The sequence below is a fragment of the Spea bombifrons genome, chromosome 2 (genome assembly GCF_027358695.1).
Source record: "Spea bombifrons isolate aSpeBom1 chromosome 2, aSpeBom1.2.pri, whole genome shotgun sequence".
Taxonomy (NCBI): domain Eukaryota; kingdom Metazoa; phylum Chordata; class Amphibia; order Anura; family Pelobatidae; genus Spea; species Spea bombifrons.
The window spans coordinates 15,815,930-15,837,500 of NC_071088.1; the positions used below are offsets into that span (position 1 = coordinate 15,815,930).

At 37.9% G+C, this 21,571-nt stretch overlaps 1 protein-coding gene across 1 annotated transcript in view; it reads left to right on the plus strand.

Annotated features, from left to right (window-relative positions):
• EPHA3 (EPH receptor A3) overlaps nucleotides 1-21,571 on the plus strand; it is a 145,339-nt gene that overhangs the window by 91,453 nt on the left and 32,315 nt on the right. The window contains exons 4-9 of the mRNA XM_053456904.1: nucleotides 2,413-2,568; nucleotides 2,809-3,144; nucleotides 14,840-14,964; nucleotides 16,607-16,769; nucleotides 18,692-18,794; nucleotides 20,989-21,056. Coding sequence (XP_053312879.1) covers nucleotides 2,413-2,568; nucleotides 2,809-3,144; nucleotides 14,840-14,964; nucleotides 16,607-16,769; nucleotides 18,692-18,794; nucleotides 20,989-21,056 — 951 coding nt within the window. The remainder of the gene's footprint in view (nucleotides 1-2,412; nucleotides 2,569-2,808; nucleotides 3,145-14,839; nucleotides 14,965-16,606; nucleotides 16,770-18,691; nucleotides 18,795-20,988; nucleotides 21,057-21,571) is intronic.

Below are 21,571 nucleotides of genomic sequence, written 5' to 3' on the forward strand. Positions count from 1 at the left end.
AAGGAAATACATTGACTTCTGTATCTTTATTAACTGTGGTAGAATGTTAATGGAACATATAAGTGATTGATTCATGAAGGATTTACTGAACCACTTAGTTTAATGAAATCTATAATCAGAATACAAGAACAATGATGTTTTTCTGACGTGTTCTTCAATTCCTTTGAGCTGATTTATCTACAATGCACGTTCCCTCCTGTCTACCTCGTGTTTCTTATAATCATATGCAGGTTTACATTTGGGGTACATTTACACACGCATCACCGCAGCCTTAACATGATAGCCAAATAAGAAACCTGAAAAACCTGTAGTTGGGTCATTCAGCTGAAATAGGTTTAATGCTAAGACAAGTCTAAAACCCATAAAGCTAAGAACATTGTATTAGTATCAGGGCTCTGGGTACTTGGGGCAGAGCTGGAGGCCCTACGTGTGTCAAATCTGCCTCAGGAAGCTGAAGATGGTGCAGGACATTGCCACCAAGCAGCTCAAACAACCCCCCTCACCTTAGGTAGTTGCCCCTCTTGCCCCTCTTAGAAGTTACGGCCCTGTTCGGTAGTTTGGAAACTTGAACTTGACTTGAACTGTAGTTAAATAACCTGATGTTTGAGTACGTTTTTGTACTTTATTTCTAGACAAATTTAAAAATTAAAAAAAGAAGAAAATATACGAAGTCGGCATGTCTCCTCCAGATTAGTTTTGGATGTATTACAATGTTGTGATAGAATTCCATATTCACAGGGTAGTCAGGAATCTCTAAGTAACAAAACGTACCTACAAGGAATTGAATTGTAAATCTCTGCGCATTCAGAACTTCATGGTTCACAACAAACAGTTCATTTCCACCTTAACAGCTGGATGCATGGTTCTTGGACACAGCAGAGATCCTGAAGGCTAAAGCACATCTTTCCCTTGAGAAGAAGCGGACAATGGTGTTCTTATTAGAGTGTATTATACACCCCAGCGCCTCTCTCTTTATACGTTAGCTGTAAACACCACCAGGAGATTTGAAAGACAAAGTGTTCACAGGCTCCCGCGATGTGGTAAACTCCATGCCCTTTTTTTCCATTGCACTGTAAGCATTTTCAGGCTTATAAAGCTAAGAAAATGTGTTATCTTCAATTAAAATGCGTGACAGCTTACACTTTTTAACTATGTATATTCCTGAGAAGCTGTAACATAAGTCTTAATGGAGGGGTCTCCGCCTGTCATTAAAAGTGTAGGGTATGGTGATTGTTTTGTTAATATACATGCCTCTTTTATAGCGGATTTAATTTACTCTCCCTAAAGCAACAATGTAATGGTTATTATTTAACCTTCAAATTTAGTACTGCGAACTTGAAGCACCGCTCCTTAATCCACTTTGAGCCAGAGGTTTTGCCACACTTTCCAAGCGCCTCCTAGAGGCAGTCATTTACAATGCATTGTGCTACCTCTGGGTAATGGGCAAGTTCCTTCTAATTGTGGCTAACTGTTACCAGGTTTTAGTGACTCAAATGCTAACCAGGAGAGTTGGGGAAACATAGTCCCTTATATTTTTACATTTTATGATATATATATATATATATATATATATATATATATATATATATATATATATATATATATATATACACGCCAGAAGTAGATTAGGGTAGACAGACTTCAACAACGTATTCTGGCCTAGTCCTAGGGTGCCAGGTTCTGAGGGCATCCATTCCTCAACAGAGCAATCACTGCAGGAAAGAGTGGCTGTGGAGGGGGATGCTGGTTCATTTGTAATTTCATAAAATAATAATATTAACGTGTATAATAGCCTTTGTATATATTCTCTCACTATGTTTTAGTGAATACTCTCAATACTTTTGCCTCACGTATCTTTAAATTTCCCACTGTAATAGAATATCACTTATCTACAAAAATGCCAAGGCCTCTGTTTCTGTTGACATAGTCCTGATGAGTAAAATTGTTGGAAAAATAACTAAACTGAAATGTTATTATTTATTCATGCAAATATATTGTGTGATGGGTCTGCCGTCGCTCCTGCTGCGTGTTGCTATGATGTCATATCCTGGTGTGTATCTCCACTATTGCTGAACTTTCTAAATGCCTGCACTTTTGTTTTATGAACAAGGTTAGAAGTGTATCTAGAGGGCAATGCTTTATTTTATGTGAGTTTTAAAGCTGTAGGTCAAACATTTTGAGCTCCTAGAAAAGAGGAAAGGGTACATAGACCTCCTGTCCCTAACACTGACAGGGAGCTGGGGACAAGAGATCTACGCCCTCTAATGGGCAGATCTTGCTGTCCTCCAGGTAGAGGGGTCACAGAATTAGATTTTATAGTAATAACTTGCTAATAAATTTAAAATAATAAATATTGCTGTAAAAATGTGTTTCAGCTTATATGTTTTTTAATTGTAAATCTTTTTTTTTTAGCTTGCAGACCAGGATTTTACAAAGCATTTACTGGGAACCTTAAATGTACCAAATGTCCCCCACACAGTTCTACTCAGGATGAAGGAGCGACACATTGTAACTGTGAGAAGAATTACTATCGAGCAGATAAAGACCCACCTTCCATGGCTTGTACAAGTAAGTAGTAATACCTGTTGGCTTCAAGCCTATTACATCATAACACAATATTTTTGGTTCTTTCACACTAAATGCTCACTTGGACTTCTAGAGTTTAGCCTTGGAAAATGTCAGGGATTTTGTAGACATATAGTTATTATACAACTTACAAAACATTTTTTCTAAAGGAACATGTTTGTAACTAATTAGATCTCGCTATGAGGAATTCTCTTAATGTTGCTTTTGTGTTTACTTTGTCAGGACCTCCTTCAGCACCAAGAAACCTTATTTCTAATATCAATGAAACATCTGTAATACTTGATTGGAGTTGGCCTTTGGACACCGGAGGTCGAAAAGATGTCACCTTTAATGTCATCTGCAAAAAATGTGGAGGGAACATTAAATTTTGCGATTCTTGCAAGGGAAGCATGAGATTTATCCCACGACAGATCGGGCTAACCAATACCACTGTGACCATAATGGATCTGCTAGCGCACACCAACTACACATTTGAAATCGAGTCTGTGAATGGTGTGTCCGACCAGAGTACTTTGACAAGACACATTGCTGCCGTTAGTATTACCACTAATCAAGCCGGTGAGTGCGCATTTTTCATGGTTTTTATTTTTTATTATTTATGATGATGATGTTTCAAAATGAGAAGAACAGAAGCATATTTGAGTCTATATTCAGATACAGCATTTGGTGTTAGAAACTTATGGAAAGTAGGTTCAGATCCAGAAGTACCAACAGAACAGTTTTTTTTTTTTTCGCCAACTTGGTGGCAAACCCTTGTTGATGGTATTCATCTTATGAAATAAGATTATGGTTAATATTAATTTCTATGCCATTAATAACAACTTTTTGGGAAGTAGATGCTAGTAATCAGGTTATTTCTAAAATTATCTTCTTTTCAATGGATCCATTGAGGAATGTTTTTATGCTGAATCGGGGAAGTCATTGATCCGCTTTAGAGAAAGGCAGGGTACATCTTGCTGGTAAAGCAATGCGTGATAGAAAGTATCTCCTTGGGGTACCATGTCCACATCCAAGGACAAAGCAGCAGAGGGTTCGCTACAATAGATTCATAAGTATCATTTATCGTTTATTGCTGAGCCCCATAAATACCGTATTTGCTCGATTATAAGACAAGGTTTTTTTCAGCGCAAATGGGGGAGTGTTAAATGGGGGGCATAAGGCATTTCTGGAGGCAGAGTGTTCTATGAAATGCCTTTTAAACCCCTTAATGCCACTCTGCCTCCTGAAATGCCTTAAACCTCCCTATATATGCGACTCTGCCCCATAATATGCCTTTTAACCCCCTTAATGCCAGAGTGACATATAGGGGTATAAGGCATTTCTGGAGGCAAAGTGGCACATAGGGGGTCAAAAGGCATTTCATGGGGCACAGTGGCATATAGGGTTAAAAGGGATATCATGGGGCACAGTGGCATATAGGGGGTATAAGGCATTTCTGGGGCAGATGTGCATAACTGGGGGGGCAGGTTGGAAAATAGAAGGAAATAAAGCCAAAATATTTTTCTCAATCATAGCTTTTATTAAAAAAAATAGTTTACATGAATTAACATTTACTGGTAAAACTTTTTTCCTATAGGGTCGTCTTATATTCAGGCTTTTTCTTTTTTTCCTAAATTAATATTAAGATTTGGGGGGGTCGTCTTATAATCAGGGTCGTCTTATAATCGAGCAAATACGGTACTACTAATTGCAGCTAGTAGATGATGTAGACATATAATAAGCATGAGATAGCTGTATTTTTGTTCATGTTTTACAGTTTGAACTGCATATTAGGATGGACTTGTGAATAATTCCGAGCAAATTCTACAGTAACAGCAGACTTCCTGTTAGCACTATAATTATAGATATTGCACAGGAAGTCTATATTACCCAATGTAATATATATGGGGAAAAACAAGCTTAAGTAAAACAAGGCACTTTATTTAAAACTGTACTTTACCTTAAAAATAAATCCAAAAACTAGTAAAGCCTTTGCCTCGGGCCCCCCAAAAATTGGGCAACGTTTTTGAATTGGCCCATTAAAGCTGAGTAAAGGAATTACTTGCATAAAACAGAGGTAGTTTGTAAATGGCTAATTATCTCATCCACCACAAAGCATGTATAGCATGAGACACAATTAGTATCATTTGCTAGCATGCTAGCAGCTATGGGTTTAGAGTTTAATAATTGGATAATATATGCTTGGGATATACAAAGAGAAACTCATGAGCAAGCTTGGATTAATTGAAATCAGAAGTTCTTGGATTGTACCGACAGAAGTTAAAGCAGATTGTTAGCAGACATTTGGGAACTCGGACAGTTCCTGTCATTGTGTCTGTCAACGTCAAGTGATGTCATTTATGCAGATACTTACGTGTCACACCCTTGAAATGCTAAATAATTGCTAATACATAGGGGTCTATTTCACGCCTCCCAAGTGTTCCTCCTTGAGACTTTATCTTATTTTATTTTACAGCCCTAACAGTCACAATAATATATAAACAGCAGGAAATATGTTCCTTAAATTATGTGAATAAAATACTTTATTCTTCTACAAATACTCTCTTTAAAGCCATGCCCTTACATCTCTAACCACACCGCTTAAAAGTGTCCCGGCCTTTATGAAATGTTGAAAGACATGTCAATCGCAGTCACAAAACATTACTTCTAAACAACAGTTTTTGCAAAACTTAGTATTATCCACTGTATGTGAACAGCATATTGATGAAATCATACATTACATTAAATTACATTACATTAAATCGTTTTTTTTTTCTCCTTTATCCACACACCCGTTTCACTCCTTGTATCTCCCAGTATGTGAATATATAGGTATACGCAAATAATAGGAATACCTTATAGCTTTGTTTGCATGCTCAACATAAAAAAGAAGCAGATGCAGAAATCAATTTTGTGGAAATGAAAGGGAAATGAATAGTGAAGTCTTCTAGAAATACGTCCTCTTGAGGTTTTCATGGCCTGCTGTTAGACAAAATATGCTTTTCATAATTTATAAGACCATCTTTTTTCACTAAATAATGGTAACGTGTAACCAATTTTATTAAATGTTTTATGCTACAGAATGCAGAGAATTCGGTTCTTAGGACCTCATTGTGTTGTTTCTTCTCTTTAAATAGCATTGAATGTTTTGTTCCTTCTAGGCTTCCATGCGTAATAGTGGTCTTTTTCCGCACAAAGTACATTTTGCTGCGTTCAAAGACGTACGCCTGTGTTTATTTTTAGATTATATTGTATCCTTGGTCTACACACCCCATCGGGATTGTCTCTGTTGGCTTGTCTGTAACTACTCCCCACATATATTAAAGATGTTCTGGAGACGCGCTCTCTGTTGTTTAATTGAGAGACGATTGGTCTTTTGTCATATAATTGCAGAAGTTACAGATGTGGCTTTGAAATTAACTGTAAGCGATTGGAAAACTGTAAATGTGAAATAATAGGCTCCATTTGAAGACGACGTAGACTTAAGCCTCCCGTTTGTTCGCATTGTGTGTGAGTACAATGTATGGGCGACCGTGTTTTAATACTCAGGGGAGCACTTTTACAAACTATGCAGAAATACACTAAGTACAATGGCTCATTCCTTAGTAATAAAATATGTCAAAATTAAATAGCCATTGCTAAATAATGGTGTACTTCTAAAGATAATGTTAGATGCGTTTTATGGTCTTCTCCATTTTATAGCATAGACATTGGACACATATAAACCATAATGCGTGTTAAAGAGGGGTATAATATCACAGTATCAGATTTTCTGTGCATAATATATTTATGTTTCTCCCACTGGCCCTAATAAAATGCTGAGCCGATAGCAGACATTAATGTGCCAGTGTCAGCATCATATTTCTGAGAGTCAACTAATGACACGATGTAACATCCAACCGTCCACAATCTCATGTTATAGCCGCCAGCTACAAATGTTCAATACGCTACCTGGGGACAGACTCATAAATATTTTTTGTGTGTTAGAACATCTGTCGGGGTTGACAGTCTGATAATAACCCCATATTTCACGTTTCTTCCACTGCATTGTCTTGTACTCTAAATATGTTAATAAATACTTTTTCTCAATTACATATTTAGTATTTTTGTCAAGTACCGTTCTTTGGGTATATGACTAGACCCATGTTTATCATCCTCTTATCAACTTGTAGCAGCTGTAGCTTCTTGTGTCTGAAGGTCTTGATACTGTAGCTTTAGCCGTGATCTTATCTTGTGTAATGTTATTGGGTCCCATTATTTTCTGGCACAGCTCCATCATTGGGCACGGTGTATAGCCATCCCTATCTTAACCAATCAAAAAAGCACACCTCTTGTAAAAGACAAGAAAGCTCACATAAACTTTATAATCTGTATTATTATATCCATATCAGGGTTCGACCCAAAGGATCTGGGTGTAGTGCTGCTTCCCGGGGTCTCCGGGTCACTTCTCTCTTTCTTCAGGCAGGGGAGCACCATTTAGCCATGTCCACTCCCCATTACGTTTCATCTTACTCAAGAATGGCTGTGGCTAGAACCTCTCCTATGCATGGCTAGCCCCGCGAGATATCTGGCTAGTTCCACCTATACTGCCAGCTGGCACTGTTTTCCCCAATCACAAATAATCTCTAATAGGACTGAAGGGAGTTAAATTCATGTCTCTCAACTACAACCCTTTCCAGGTTGACCTTAAAGGGAATCGGGTTCTCATCCCTGAATTTGAATAAAACCTGCAAAAGCAAAGTGAAGTTTTATGGGCCCTAATAATTAACCATTTCATTTAGTGAACTAAGGATCTTCCTAAGATTTTCCCACCATACATTTTAACATGGAGAACAGATATGTATCACTGCACAAAGGGTGCACCGTGCTGTAGTAATGCCAGTCTTCTCAAAATTCCATAGTTCTTTATGAGCTCTTTTGAGTGATCTAGCACTTCGTTAAAGAAATAGCAGCTGTTAGCACAATCTAGGAAGAAATTAACATTATTAATAAGAATAAGAGCTAGCAGCTGTTTCATGCATTCGCTTGCTCATACTAATACCATTTCCTTTTATCTTGATTAGGAAGAACTATTGCGACAGATTCCCAGGGACAGTGGTTTTGTGACCTTTAAAAATCTAGTAATATTTCCTGTTTGACTATTATTCATGTTGTAGTTCCCTTCCTGTTGGTCAATCGTCCTTTGGTGTATTTTTGTGGTTACTCTGCGTTTGCTCTTTAAATTCATTAAGTATCAACTAGCCTAAGCTCCAGTTATTACTGATGGTCCCAGAGAAGACAGCACTTATAGAACTTATAGAAGTCTGTGAAACCCTTTAACGAGCCAACATATTGATTGAACACCACGTGGAGTCACATAAATTTCGTTTATTCCTATTCCCTTGTCCTATGCTTACGTTGACCAGCTAAAGGCTATCACTGGTTATAAAGGCTTTGAAATACACACTAATCAAGAAAACCATCTCAAATTTGGAATGCACTGAGTCTCTCTAATTTATATCAAGTTGTCCAATGCAACCTATCCTTTTGCATGTATCTCAGCCGTACAGTAGATACTCATTGATCCCTCTATATTCTCACAAAGATATTCTATTAATTTACACCTTAAGGAGTCCATGAATAATACATTTTCTAAGTAATGCTGATCTTATTGTTGTTTATTTGAAATATGTAAATGATTCATGATGAAAAGTTGAATTGATGGGTAAAGGCAGTCTAAATGGACCAAATGGTCCTTATCTGCCGTCAAATTCTACGTTTCCACTTAATGACAGAAAAATCTGCAAAAATCACTCTTCCAGACCCCGTAGAAAACGATTTAGTAATCCCTAATCAGGTTAGAATGATTTATATTATGTACCGTCAAGGGCAGGGTTACAAGCGCAATATTAATTTTTCTCTTTGTAATTTTGTTGATAAGAGTAATGAGATAGCATTCAACTGCAAAAGCAATCTTCCAGACCCCGCCTTACAAAATGTGTTTGATCCAAAAGATTAATTGTTACACCTTGCAACACCATTAGGAAGGGCATACAGAAAGGCATGTGCACTAAACTACAATAAAATAACCTTTCACACCTGCTTTAGTAAGGCCATGTGCATGGCAATGATAGATTCCCAACCTGCGCTGACGAGGAGTCGGGGCTGTTATTGCTTGTAAAAATGTCACAATTTGAACAAGCCACACAATATTATTAACATAGCAGGTTCACCGGTGCCTAAGTAAATGGTGATTAACATCATTCTACAGCCCAAGCAACGTGGTGACTTTCATTAATTAGTGGCCTAGGAGGTGCCATATTGTATAATATGTCTAGACTAGATGGTAATGCAAGAACTGTAGAGGTCTGTCTACCAAAAGCTCTCGTTACCAAACCACACCTTACTGAATTTCACTTCTGTTTATTGCACATGCTGGAAGATAACTAAGAAGTTCATAATTATTTCATTGGACAATTCATGAAATGGTATCTTATAAAAATACTTTATATTTTTTATGTGAAATTGGTGTGGATTTTTCTCGTGAGGTGTGTAAAAAAAAAAGGAGAGGGGAGCATTTATACATAAAGACACTGTAACAGATGTTTTTTTTAGCTCCAACTGCAACCCAACATTATGTCATTACTTTAAACCCTATATTTCAAGTGTCCAAATGGGGACCTATTGGTGGAGGGCATGACGAGCCATGGGTGACCACATGAAAGCTAAAATAGAGGTCACAGACCTCTACCAATTTCACATTATGGTGGGCCGATAAAGGGAGAGGATCTATAGGCAGCTGGAAAGTTAAAGCATAAATCCAGCTGCGAATTAGGCCTTCTTTTAAAACTATAGGGAATTATTAGATAAAAATGTATATGATCCATATTGTATAATATATGATTCAAGATTATAACTTCCGTGTATGCGCTTGCAGAACACATCATACTTTTTGCTTTTTTTTTTATTATTCACTCCTCCTAAATCTGCTTTTTAGATTAGTGGAAGATGTAAGAAATATTGGATATTTTATATAGGTATCTAACTAATCCAACTATCCCAAGAGGCCATATATAAGCATGTGAAAATGATCATCTAAGTCACATAAACTAAACATATGAAAATATACCCTTCAGCTGTGAGAGAGAAAAGGTTAAAGGGATGAGTGATCATAATACCCGGGAACTCTCTGGGTTTGACCCGGATCTCTAGGTCACTCTTCACTTTTTCTGGGGCAGGGGGGGTGGTGTTTAGCAATGCCTGCTCCCGCCCAATTCCCCTCCCACTCACAACCCATTTGTTATCTGTAGCTAGCTCTGCCCCCTTCGCATAACTAGCCATGCCAATTGAGCAGCAAGCCCCGTCCTTGTGTGTAGATCGCCCTACCCCATCGCATAACAGCAATATATATATATATAGAATGCAGCCAATTTGTCAGGCTTTTTTATATGAAAAAGTGAATCTTATATTCCAGGAAAATGTGCCCCCCCCCATCCAGGTTACAAGATTTGTATCACTATCACACTTAATCACTTGTCACGAACCAAGAGATTTTCACACCTAACTTTAAACTGCAGCGTGTTTACAAAAAGCTCCACTAATAATTAGATTTTTAACACCCGTGTCTCCTGTTGACACCAGATGTTATGCACCATGACAAGCTGTTCTTTGGTAGTTTTACTTTTTGGACAAGTATGTCTAAAGTAATACTATAAATAATGTTTGTCAGATGTTTCAAAAAAATCAGTTTCAAAGAGATTAAATTAATTTTCAAGAAATAGATAAAAATAAATATTTGTTTCCTTGGGAATAAAACAAAAATCATAAAATCTATAATTGAACAATAACATAAAAATAATCATAAAAGCCTTCAGTGCTAAATAAAAATACTTAAATCCAATAAGAAATTATCAATGTTTTTGATTAAGAAAAGACCATTAAAAAAGCAGAAATATCAGGGATGTGCTTATACTGGAGGAAAGTGGAAAGTAAAAGTATAAAGTTAAACAGCAACAAAATTTTGATAATTACCCTTTAAAAGATTTTTAAGGGCTCCAACTTTATGATTTCTTAAGTGAATGGATAGCAGCTAGTGGTTAGTTTGCAGATAAGTTGGGCCTCACCATGTCCATGTTCAGAGCCGGCGGGTACTTAGCTGGTAGGAGGTATCACCAGTAGGTTCTTTTCAAGGTCACCAAGCAAGTGGGTATAGAAAGAGCGCATCAGAGACAAAGCGGAGAATTGGTAGTGTTTTGGTTTGAATGCACCAACTTCACTATACATTATAAAGGTTCAACCTCAGTGAACTCCTGCTGCAGGAAGAGCTTGGTTGGCCATGGATAATGTCTAGTTTAATCAAATAGATTCCTTCAAAGGCTCATCATCCATTGATTTATGCAATATACAGGGCCAGCTCAGACCTTTGTGCTGGACAAACTTGCCAATCTTGGCCCTTCACAATGAATAGTGTAAATCAAAACTCTGCTTATAACTCTCCTTTTAGAGTAGTAAGCCTAGAGCAATAGAAAATGCTAGAAACCCTATGGCCGCCCTGATACTCTACACAGCCGTGTACCAGGTGGTTAATACATATGCTGTGCCCATCAGTGCTTGGCTGTTCATTTTATCGCAATAATCCGAGGCACTTTGGCTTCATCCCTACAAGTCTACTAAACAGAGAACAGGTGGGCACAGGCCATAGGCTAACACTACCCCCGCATACACTACACTTTCCACATGATATGGCGAGGATCTACCACGGTGACAGGTGTTTAATGGATCTGGGATTAAGCTGACCAGTAATTCCGTCAACACATCCTAAATGCCGTGTCTCTTTGGCATGTTACTCATCATTTACTGGTGAAATAAAAAAACAATCTTTGTGTTATTTACTTTGTGCGTAATCTCTAATTGAGTGGGTCCGCTGCACCGTTTCCTTGCTGTTTGTGTGGGTACGCACGGAATGCACTGTTAATATAGCTATCATTCTGATAAGGCTTATCTTGCAATACATAATTAGAAGTTCTGTCCTGGTTTACTTAGCATAAAATCCAGAGAGATTATTAAACCAGTCCATGCGACCCTTTCTACACGATATCTGAGACTTCTATCTTAGGCTCCGCTGTTGTATGTATCAGCGAATGCACTAAAAATAGTTTGTCAAAAAATCTTTTAGGCAGGGACTAATCAAGGAATAGCAGGGGGACCGTTTCTGCAAGAAAGCATTTCAATGATATAAGCAGTGTAACATAATTACTATGCCACGAGAGAAAGTCACTCCATAATAAAGAAGTAGAATATAGATACAATCTCAGGGAATTATTCATTAGCAGCACTGTCACTGTTGAGCGTGACATTATCACATGGAAATTCCACTTGATTCAGCTGTGCCGTTACTTTCGGTAATGGGCAGTGTATGTTTGGGTAATTCTAAAATGGGTGGTAGACAGACCTGGACCGGCCATCTGGCACATCAGGCAAATGCACGGTGGGCCACTGGCCAACAGCTCCCCATACTCACTCGATCTGCCTGGCTGCGCGATACGCAAGCATTAAAACTGTAACGTCCAGCCTTTTATATTCAATCAGCTGCGCTTATGTCACTGGGCAGCCACCTCATTAGATCCCCGGTCTCAGCCTGGTGGTAGGAATGTGAAGTGTTGGAATGAAAGGTGTTTAATATATCTGGGAAAGGTTTCATGCAGACACATACGTGTAGAAAAGAAGAAAAAATAATAAAGAATTCTGTGACATCACTGTGGAAAGAACAGTACATAGCGGGCACAGCTCACTTGGAAGTATTTAAAGCAAATCCATAGTGAATGAGCAGACTGTAGACGAATTGTGCAAGTTCTATAAATCAATAATAATAAGTAAAAAATAAAGTGGGGGTCTGCCTGAAGTGATTCGCTTTCAAGTTTTGAAGTGATACAATCATCATTGCATCCATAGGATAAAACCAGTGTAAGAACTGCAGCTTCTCCTAAAGGCAGGGGAGGGTTCGCACCTTCTGATCTGGAGGCAGGTAAAGCAAAGTACCCTAGCCCTTTGCCCCCCTAGGTAATTAGCATACACGGTCACTCCAACACACATACATACTCACAATAAACCTCACGTTATAATGCCTATCACACCTAACCCTTGCATGTAACGTTTCCTTTATAGCTGCTTTCACATTGTGTGAGCGGCCATGCTTTTGCTGTGTGGTCATATAACTTTGTATTATGTGACCCAACTGCTCTGTTGCCTTTGCAAGTGAGTGGGTCCATGTTGGACCAGCCATGTTTGAAGAATGTTGGAGTAGCCTGGGGTAATTACCTCCTGCGCCTCAGGCCAGCCTACCCCTGCTTAAAGTAAGTATTTGTTTTCCCTTTTAAGTACTATAATATACATTCTGTGTTGGCAACATCTGCATAATATACTTCAAATTTAATAATCTGCGTATTCTCAGTCAATAGTAGTTCATAATGCTCAATAAAATAATGACATAAGTGAGCTTTCTATTACATTAGCAAGATTGATTGGGATTTTATCTGGATTATTCCAGTGGTTTACAGTTAAAATTGTCAGACGACATTTTCTCATTCAGAGCTACCCCTTCATCTCTTTATTGCGGCATTCAATAATGCAGCTTAGCTGTGGTAGAAATGTAAATCCGATTGAAGCTAATATATTCGCGCTCTTAGCGATGTTCTCGCTTGGGTGACCATTCATTGTTAGGATTCATTTAACCAGCAGCATGAATAATAGTAGGAATTTTGGGTCCTACTGCAGAGGTGGATCTGTAATCAATCACACCATGGTTGGTTTTGACAAACAGGTACTGATGTTAGTGCGAGGAAAATCAATATAATTCTGACAGCCTTTGATTTTGAATTAAAAATAGCAAATACTGTTATATTACATTTTATGTCATTTTCTCATTGTAGATTTTTAATATCAATTGAATCCTGGATTGTGCCCCAGGGATAAAACTTAGTGTTTTGTGTTTTTTTAGCTTCAGGTTTGTCCATCATCACTTCGTCCAAGTGTCCTGATTTTCCCAGGACATTCTAGATTGTCTCACATACCTGCCCATTGTCCCGGGGACAGTTGGGATTACAGGCTGATTATGACGATCCTCCGTCCTGCCCTCGGTCCTACCCCTCGTAGTCTCTAGCCATACCCACAACAAAGGCAATAGTAAATGGTGATATAAATATTCGTCTTGATACCTTTTGTTTTAGATAATTAGCCATAGTATAAATATACCACACCACTTGCTTGGAGCACGTACCTAGAGTTGGGAGACTTTTCATGAAAACTACTGACAAAGACTGGATGAGAATATCACATTTCAAAATGGCTGACCACCCATGCTTCTTTTTGTTTGCCGTTTCCTCTTCTATTTTTTTTTTCTTCTGGATGTGATTTCTCACTTAACACACTTCTTCATCTGGTCAAGAAATACATTTTATACAACTTGTTTCTAAAACATGTTACAGATATAAACATACCCGATATGAATATCGGCTGATATTCCAGTTCACGTCAACACTTCATCCAAATTTCTTCAAACGCTGATATAGGATATTGTATCTCTCAGTATGGCTGACCCTCGGTTAAACGGCTCTTATTAATGGCGAGGGGTGGATTAGCTCATGTCAGTGTTTCATATATCCTTGCCTAGTTTATCTCACAAAGGAAAACACAAATTAGCTGTTATGATGTCATCAATAAGGTAAGGTCAAAAAGGCTTAAGGAGAAGGAAATTAATTTCCCACCACAAGATTTTTTTTCTACAATTCTTCAAAGAAACGTTCCTCTTATAGAATAATGAAAATTGTCTAAGGAAACATATAGCGTGCTCTTAAATGTATGCACTCATCATCTTCCTGAGTATGCAATTATGATGCTCTTTGCGTTCATGTACTTAAGAAAGCAGCGTATGTTAAAAAACATAAAATAAATCTTGGTTGCCTTACATTTTTTTTCTTCTTTTACTGTTAGGACCAACGCGATATATAGCGCCATTAATTTTGTTCTGTTTTAATAGCACAAATGTTTTCATTAGTTACATTCTAGTAGCATATTGAAAACATCTGCTTTGCGGCTGCTGCTAGTTCACCGGCAAAAGAAAGTATCAGTTAATTTGTCTCGAGGACCAACAGTTTTCCAGATCTGTGTACCAGGGCTATAACCCAGCTGCTAGGTTTTGATACAGAGCCAGGTCGACTCAGCAGTCATTTGAATATAAACCATTACTCCTTGCCAACGATAAATATCATTTTCTGTTTTTTTTTCCCACTCTCCACAGCTCCATCTCCCGTCACCGTAATTAGAAAAGACCGAACATCAAGGAACAGCATTGCCCTGTCTTGGCAGGAGCCAGACCATCCAAATGGGATCATCCTAGACTATGAGGTCAAGTACTATGAAAAGGTGGGATGAAAGGCAATAAAAGAAAGTTCTTAATCCATGTGTTTGGTTGCTCTTGTAATAAGTCGATTAAGGAGAAGTCATAGAAACGTACGATTTTCACTAAATCTATTGCAGTTTTATATTTGTGATATCATCTGAACCCCCTACAAGAAGTTACATTAATATTTGCATTTTTTTTACACACATAAAAAAATAAAATGTGCAGTGAATAAGTAAACAAGAAAATAAATCAATTTGTTCTGTATTGTGGGAAGAAGCGTATTCTGCCCTTATCTAGATTGCATTTTATCTGGGATTTACACATCTTGTCCATTTGTGCCTGTTTTCTATTTACCCGCTCTCATCCACTCTAAGCCTCTAACTCTTATGCCTTTATCCAGTTTCTATAGCCGGTCCTTACTTTCCATCAAGCCCTCAATCATATAATTTCCCCCCATTTTCTCCTGCCGCTCCTACCCTTGGATCTTATCTCCATTCTTCTCCTGTTTGATTTTACTCGCTTGTCTTTTGCTGTCCATTTTTTTTTCTGAGAACAAATTGAAATTGAAAACAGCGGGAATTATTTTTTTTTGGAATGATAAAACCCGCTATAGATAAACAGGATTATGGAAATCTGCTTGGGAGCCAAGATCAATCTTTACAGCAACGAAGAAAGCCTTATTGGTAGGACATTCCACTTCGACAGCATCCTATATGAAAACTGTGTGCTTTGGAGTCAGACACCACTCGACTCGTTAGAGTGCAGTATAACAGGTGTAATTAATGAAAGCTCACTTTTTAGTACTTCCTTTTTGATCCTGGTTTTATGATTTCTATTAGTGTTCTTGAAACCTTTCCCCCTAAGACGCAGTAAAATAATATCGCATGCACCTCTTTTCTTGCTATAAGGAGTGGGGGTAGCTTTTGGCTCACAGGCTCAGTAATATTGTGGAACTTAGAACACAGTAATCAATCCTTGGAAAGTCTTTGTAACGGTAATTAGTGTTAAACGCCATCAGGACCTATACAATGGATTTGCCTCCACTACAGAATAGGGTCTTGTTTGGTTCTACAGCACTTATTATATCAGTCCAAGTGGCTTCACATCCTGGTGCTCAATACAGGGAGGGCAGAATGAGAGACCTGGCGTGACCCATTGAGGGCCATCTTGCGTCCGTGTACGGGGCCTTGACCCCAAATGTGAAGAACGCTGGTCTATAGCCCAATAATTCTGGTTTTGGGCTTCAATGCAGTTTCTTTGTATTTTATTATTTAAATAACATGCACTTGGAAAAGCGATGCAAATCTCAGTTTTATTGGTGGAATATCTGATGGCCTACGTCTTATTAACCTGGTTTTCGGAATACTTCAGACTTCAAACAATAGGATCAAGGTTAAGATAATAACTTTCAGATGTGAACATCCCAATAGCCAGCTGCAAAATGCAACAGAATTACCACGAAACTAAGAAGTTACTTAAAGGTCTGTTATGTTAAAACAACTGATGTGTTGTTAACCCAGTAATTGCCAGTATAGTAGAAAACACTTTGCAGACAACTACTTAATACATGCCCCCTGTGTGGATCGATACGAGCCTGTTGGTAGAAATAAAATGGAATGTGGCTTTTGTATTGATTTTAACAAGATTATTTGTGTTCAAAAGCAGGAACAGGAAACTAGCTACACGATCCTAAGAGCAAGAAGCACAAATGTCACAATCAGCGGCCTGAAACCCGATACCACGTATATCTTCCAGATCCGCGCACGCACGGCGGCAGGATACGGATCAAACAGCCGCAAGTTTGAGTTTGAAACCAGTCCGGATTGTATGTATCCCTAGGTTATACCTGATATTCCTGTTTATATGTCTGCTCATTATAGAACGTATTATGGATTTGTTACATGGTTTAAAGGGCCAGGGGGGTTGTGTTACGTGCTGCACAAAAGGTCAATGTCAGTTATTAACGCATAAAAATAAGTTTACGATTAGGGCTTGCACCATTCATTTGTGGGACCATTGTTCTGTAATGTTATATATATGTATTTACAGTATTTCTAGCCAAAGAATCGCTTAGTGCTTTTTAGGCATTTTAGACAAAATCTTCCTGAACTAATTGATTACTTGTTATTCCAAGTCGTGACACCCGAAGTATGTGCATATGTTGAAATATTTAAATGACGTGAAGGCATAACTTGGTTTCCATTAGTAACTTTTTCTGGAGTAATTGGGAAGTAAATGAGCTAATCATTCTGAGAGCAGAATCCAGAATTTTTAAGGCCTTCTGAAGTAGTTGGACGATGTGATCATGACTCCAGTAATATCTCTAAAGTAACCATGGCTGTCCCTAGTTGGATGCAGGGTCTAGGGCGTCTTTACATTTGTGTCGTCATCCCTCCCGCCTATCAGTGACTATGATGTCATGTAAATGCCATGACAAGCTCCTCATTATTGCGTTGCCAGGGGCAACCCCACCGTTCTGCCCTATACAAAGGAAGGCCCTCATAGTAACCCAGTCTTTATTTGGTTTCTGTTCCAGAATCTGTCACCTTGGTTTTTCTAGGTATCTTAGGGTTGGCTTTGATACTTCAAACATCTGAAAGAAGAAAAGCACATTAACTATCTGAAATACTTATTCCATTCACAGTGGGAACCAACAGAAATGTTCAGTTCTCTCGCTTCATTATTAATGGAGGGTTTAATGAAACATCAGCTTTGTGCAACTTGCAAAGCTGTCTACATGAGATTAAATGAACTGAAGATGCTGCCAACTACAATTTATTTTTTGAAAATCCTTTTATTGCTTAATATTGATCTTTTATTCGAAACAGATATGCAACATTTTTTTTTTTTATATAAATGCATTAGACTCACCTTAAAGTGTTAAAAGAACTAAAAAAACTGAAATATTTGACCTTATAGAAGAATTAACAGCCAGAGAATGTCAGGAGCCGGGTGACAAATAGGTCTCCATCAGGTTTTCTGAGAGGTGATGACAAGACGAAGCTTTCAGAATTCTCTGCATTTAGCGAGGATTAAGCGGGGTAGAGATGGGCATATTAAAGTAGTGAAAAGAAAAACGTTTCCTAATGCACAGTAAATAAGAGGAGGCATAGCTTTGTTCCTACTAAGCAAAAAAAAAGCTGTCTTTTATTCAAAATATGCAGAAATCATCCAAGTATTGCCTACAAAGGAAATAAGTAGCTTTAGACATCTAAGCGCTTTTTGACCACAAGTTCCATCATCGTCGAGCAGTCCTAAAAAGTATTGTTTTTGTCAGGATTTCCAGTCTTAAATCAGCTATTTAAATCTGGCCTCCAAATCCCACAACCGCATAATATCTCGCACCAGAATTGAAGAGATTTTGGACAAAAACAGCACTGGATTTATAACAGGGTTGGGTAACTTCCAACTTCCAACATTTGGTTTACTTCGAATTATTTTAAAGAGTTATTCTACCATGTTTTATAATATCCTTATCCAGGGTTTAATTGACTTTGCTCGAAATACAAAATATAGTCAATATATCATTAGATTACATTAGCCAGGTAAGGGCACCCTTTATCAGAGGATTATGGGAATTATAGTGTATGAGGGCAACAAGTTATCCAGCACTTTTGGCTAAAGATGATGGGGGTATTGTGTTTGGAAGGAAATGCGTGGTGTAATTTGCCTTTGTATTGCAGGATCAGCCGTATGACACTTCTGATGTACTAATGGCTTTCTCCTTTTATCCTATTACTCTTTCAGCTTTCTCCATTTCCAGCGAGAATAGCCAGGTTGTGGTGATTGGCATTTCTGCTGCCGTAGTTATTATCCTTCTAACGGTTGTTGTGTATGTCCTGATCGGAAGGTAAGTGCATTGTCTGCTTAAAACATGCTATTCTATTGAATCCATTTTCACCTGCCACTGTGTCAAGTACTTTTATGTTTGTAGGTTTACCCTTTCCTAACCACCCTGAATCCTCCACAAAACACAGACTGTACTTTCCACCGTGCTAAGCAAATAAAGCACCATATCCTTGCCTCTGAAGATTTGGCCGAATAAAAATGGGCAATTAACACCATGACTCAGACTGACTTTTTGTAATGCTGTCTAAAAGCGTTAGATTCAGGAGAGTTGGTGGGACAGATAAAACATGGCTTTTTGAATAGACTTTCTTCATGATGTGTGTACCTGTGCTTACATGTATATATACCTATATACCCTTTAAGGTGTACTGCCCATGTAGCTATGAGACATGCGCATGTACAGAAAAGCACGACGAGTCTGATTAGATACATACACAAGTGCTTATTTTAAACGTAAGCAGCTAGAACTTAAACTTTTTTCACAATTTTTTCTCTCTCTGTGCATAAAAACATAAACTAGAATCTCATATTCTTTCCGTGATCAGTTGAATATCCTATTCTCTAATTTCACTTTATTTCCTATTACAAAATCATTTAGGGTCTTATTATGCAGCTTTTACAAAAGTAGAACTTTGGCGAGCCTTTCCTTTTCTTTCTTTTTTTCCCCCTATTTTTGTTCAAATATATTTCACACCTTATTAAATAAGATTGGCTGAGATTTGACCTGTGTACGCCTGATTTACTTTACTATCTCATAGACTGTGTTATTTCTATTAAAGCCAGGTGTGACATCGTAGGCACTTGTGAGAACGCTGACTTGTGTGCTCTGATTATGTGTAAACTACGCTATGCAAGTGGCTTTCTAGAGCTCAAGGATTATATTTCATAACCACATGTAGCTGGAGTTTCCCTTGTGTTTCTGTTAAATTGCTCACAATCTCATACTTCGTATTTGTCGACCTCAACGCACACATGTTTCCCTGCAGATTAATGTACCGTTTTATATTTTAAAGTCTTTTGGCCTTTGATCTCCGTGTTCCCCAACCTACAGTTGTTATTTCCTTTAATGTATTGACTGATAATATTTTATTGCTATTCCTCTGCATTACTGTTGCTCCGGATTTGTCTTCGGGAAGTTTAGAAAAATAACCATATTCTATACATATTTCTCCTGTTATTTATAGCCAGAAAGAAAACAAGGTTGAAAAAATAAATCCCGCATAAAAAAATAAAACAGCATAAAACAATCAATGAAATATATTCCTGCGTTTTTTTTACTTATATAGCTAAGCTTTAAAGGGACGCTATCATGATTAATATTATACTATTTTTTAGTTGATGCCATTCTCCTCTTTTCGATTTTCTTTCGATATTTCTTTTCCATCTTCACTCAGTTGCTTCTGCTGAAAGTTTATACAGAGGTCTGTTAATGTCTGGCAGACTCACATATAAAATGTATCATTGTACACATTGTGCTGATTAGAGGCAGGTCCTCTACTCTATACAGTAGTCACATAACACTCAAAGGATTTTCTCTTGATCACCCAACTGTCCCATTTTTGTGGGTCATGAGGACCATGGGCTGGTTAGGGAGATTCTCTGATCTCCCCTGGTTATCCCAGAGAGCTATAAAAATAATGGAGGTCTGTGCTACTGCAGCTTCCCTGAAGCTCTGTGGCCATTTTCTCCTGATGCCATATAGTCCTTCTAAAAAAAAAAAAGATAAATTAAAGCATGGGTGCACCAGTTGACTTTTGTATGTAGGGATGCTGCCTGGAATTTAAATCCACTCTTGTGTGGGGTAAATGCTGTACTTCATGGTTTTTGTGTGGCCCCCATCAAGCCTACAAACTCCCTATGTTCCATTGTAGTCAATCATGTATTGATGTCCATTATCCCAACACAGTCTTTAGAATGGAAGAATAATGCTTACCGCAGTGGGGGATTTTAACCGAAAGCAACATAATTCATAACTGCAACATCTAGTCTCCGGCTAAGGGTTATGAAGTCCATGGCGCACCAGCAGCTGGGAACCGGGCCCGGTTCATATAATTCTTACCTGGGCCTTAATTTGTCTTTCTCCTGCATGGCACCACCACGGCCAGACACGTAACAATGCATGGACCGCCTTATCGCAAAGCAAACATGTTTTCTACATCATCGAGGAAATGAATGTTTTTGTTTTTCTCCTGTAGAGTCTGTGGCTACAATAAATCAATTCACAGTCCTGATGAAAAAAGGCTCCACTTTGGAAATGGACACCGTAAGTAAAGTGATTTATAGATTTCTGCATTCTGCTTAGTACCAACACACACAAAAATATTCCTTGAAATGCATTCTTCTTTAAATAAATATTAGGTATAATTCTAGTAACTTTAGTAATGCTACAGACATTTCCAAATATATGTTTCAATAATCTGCGAGGACTATCATCTAAATAAATAGACCACAGTTAATATTGAATTAAAACCAAACTAGTCTATTTTGGGCGAAATTGGTGGATAAGCCATTCATCAAGACCTATATAATCATATTCATTGGAAGGAGTTGCTGGACACGGATTGAGAGAGGATTAAAGTAAATTGCCAACACGAACAAAGATAATTATTTTCCATTCTCTTTGCCGGGGTGGGTAATATAATATGTACTGTGCTTTTTAGGCTCTTCCTCTTTAATTGTCTTTAGGGAGACATCAAAAGTTTTGCCATACCACGGTTAGAAGACATTTTTGATGCTTAGGGTAACATAAAAGGAAAAAAAACATTTATATTTACTCAA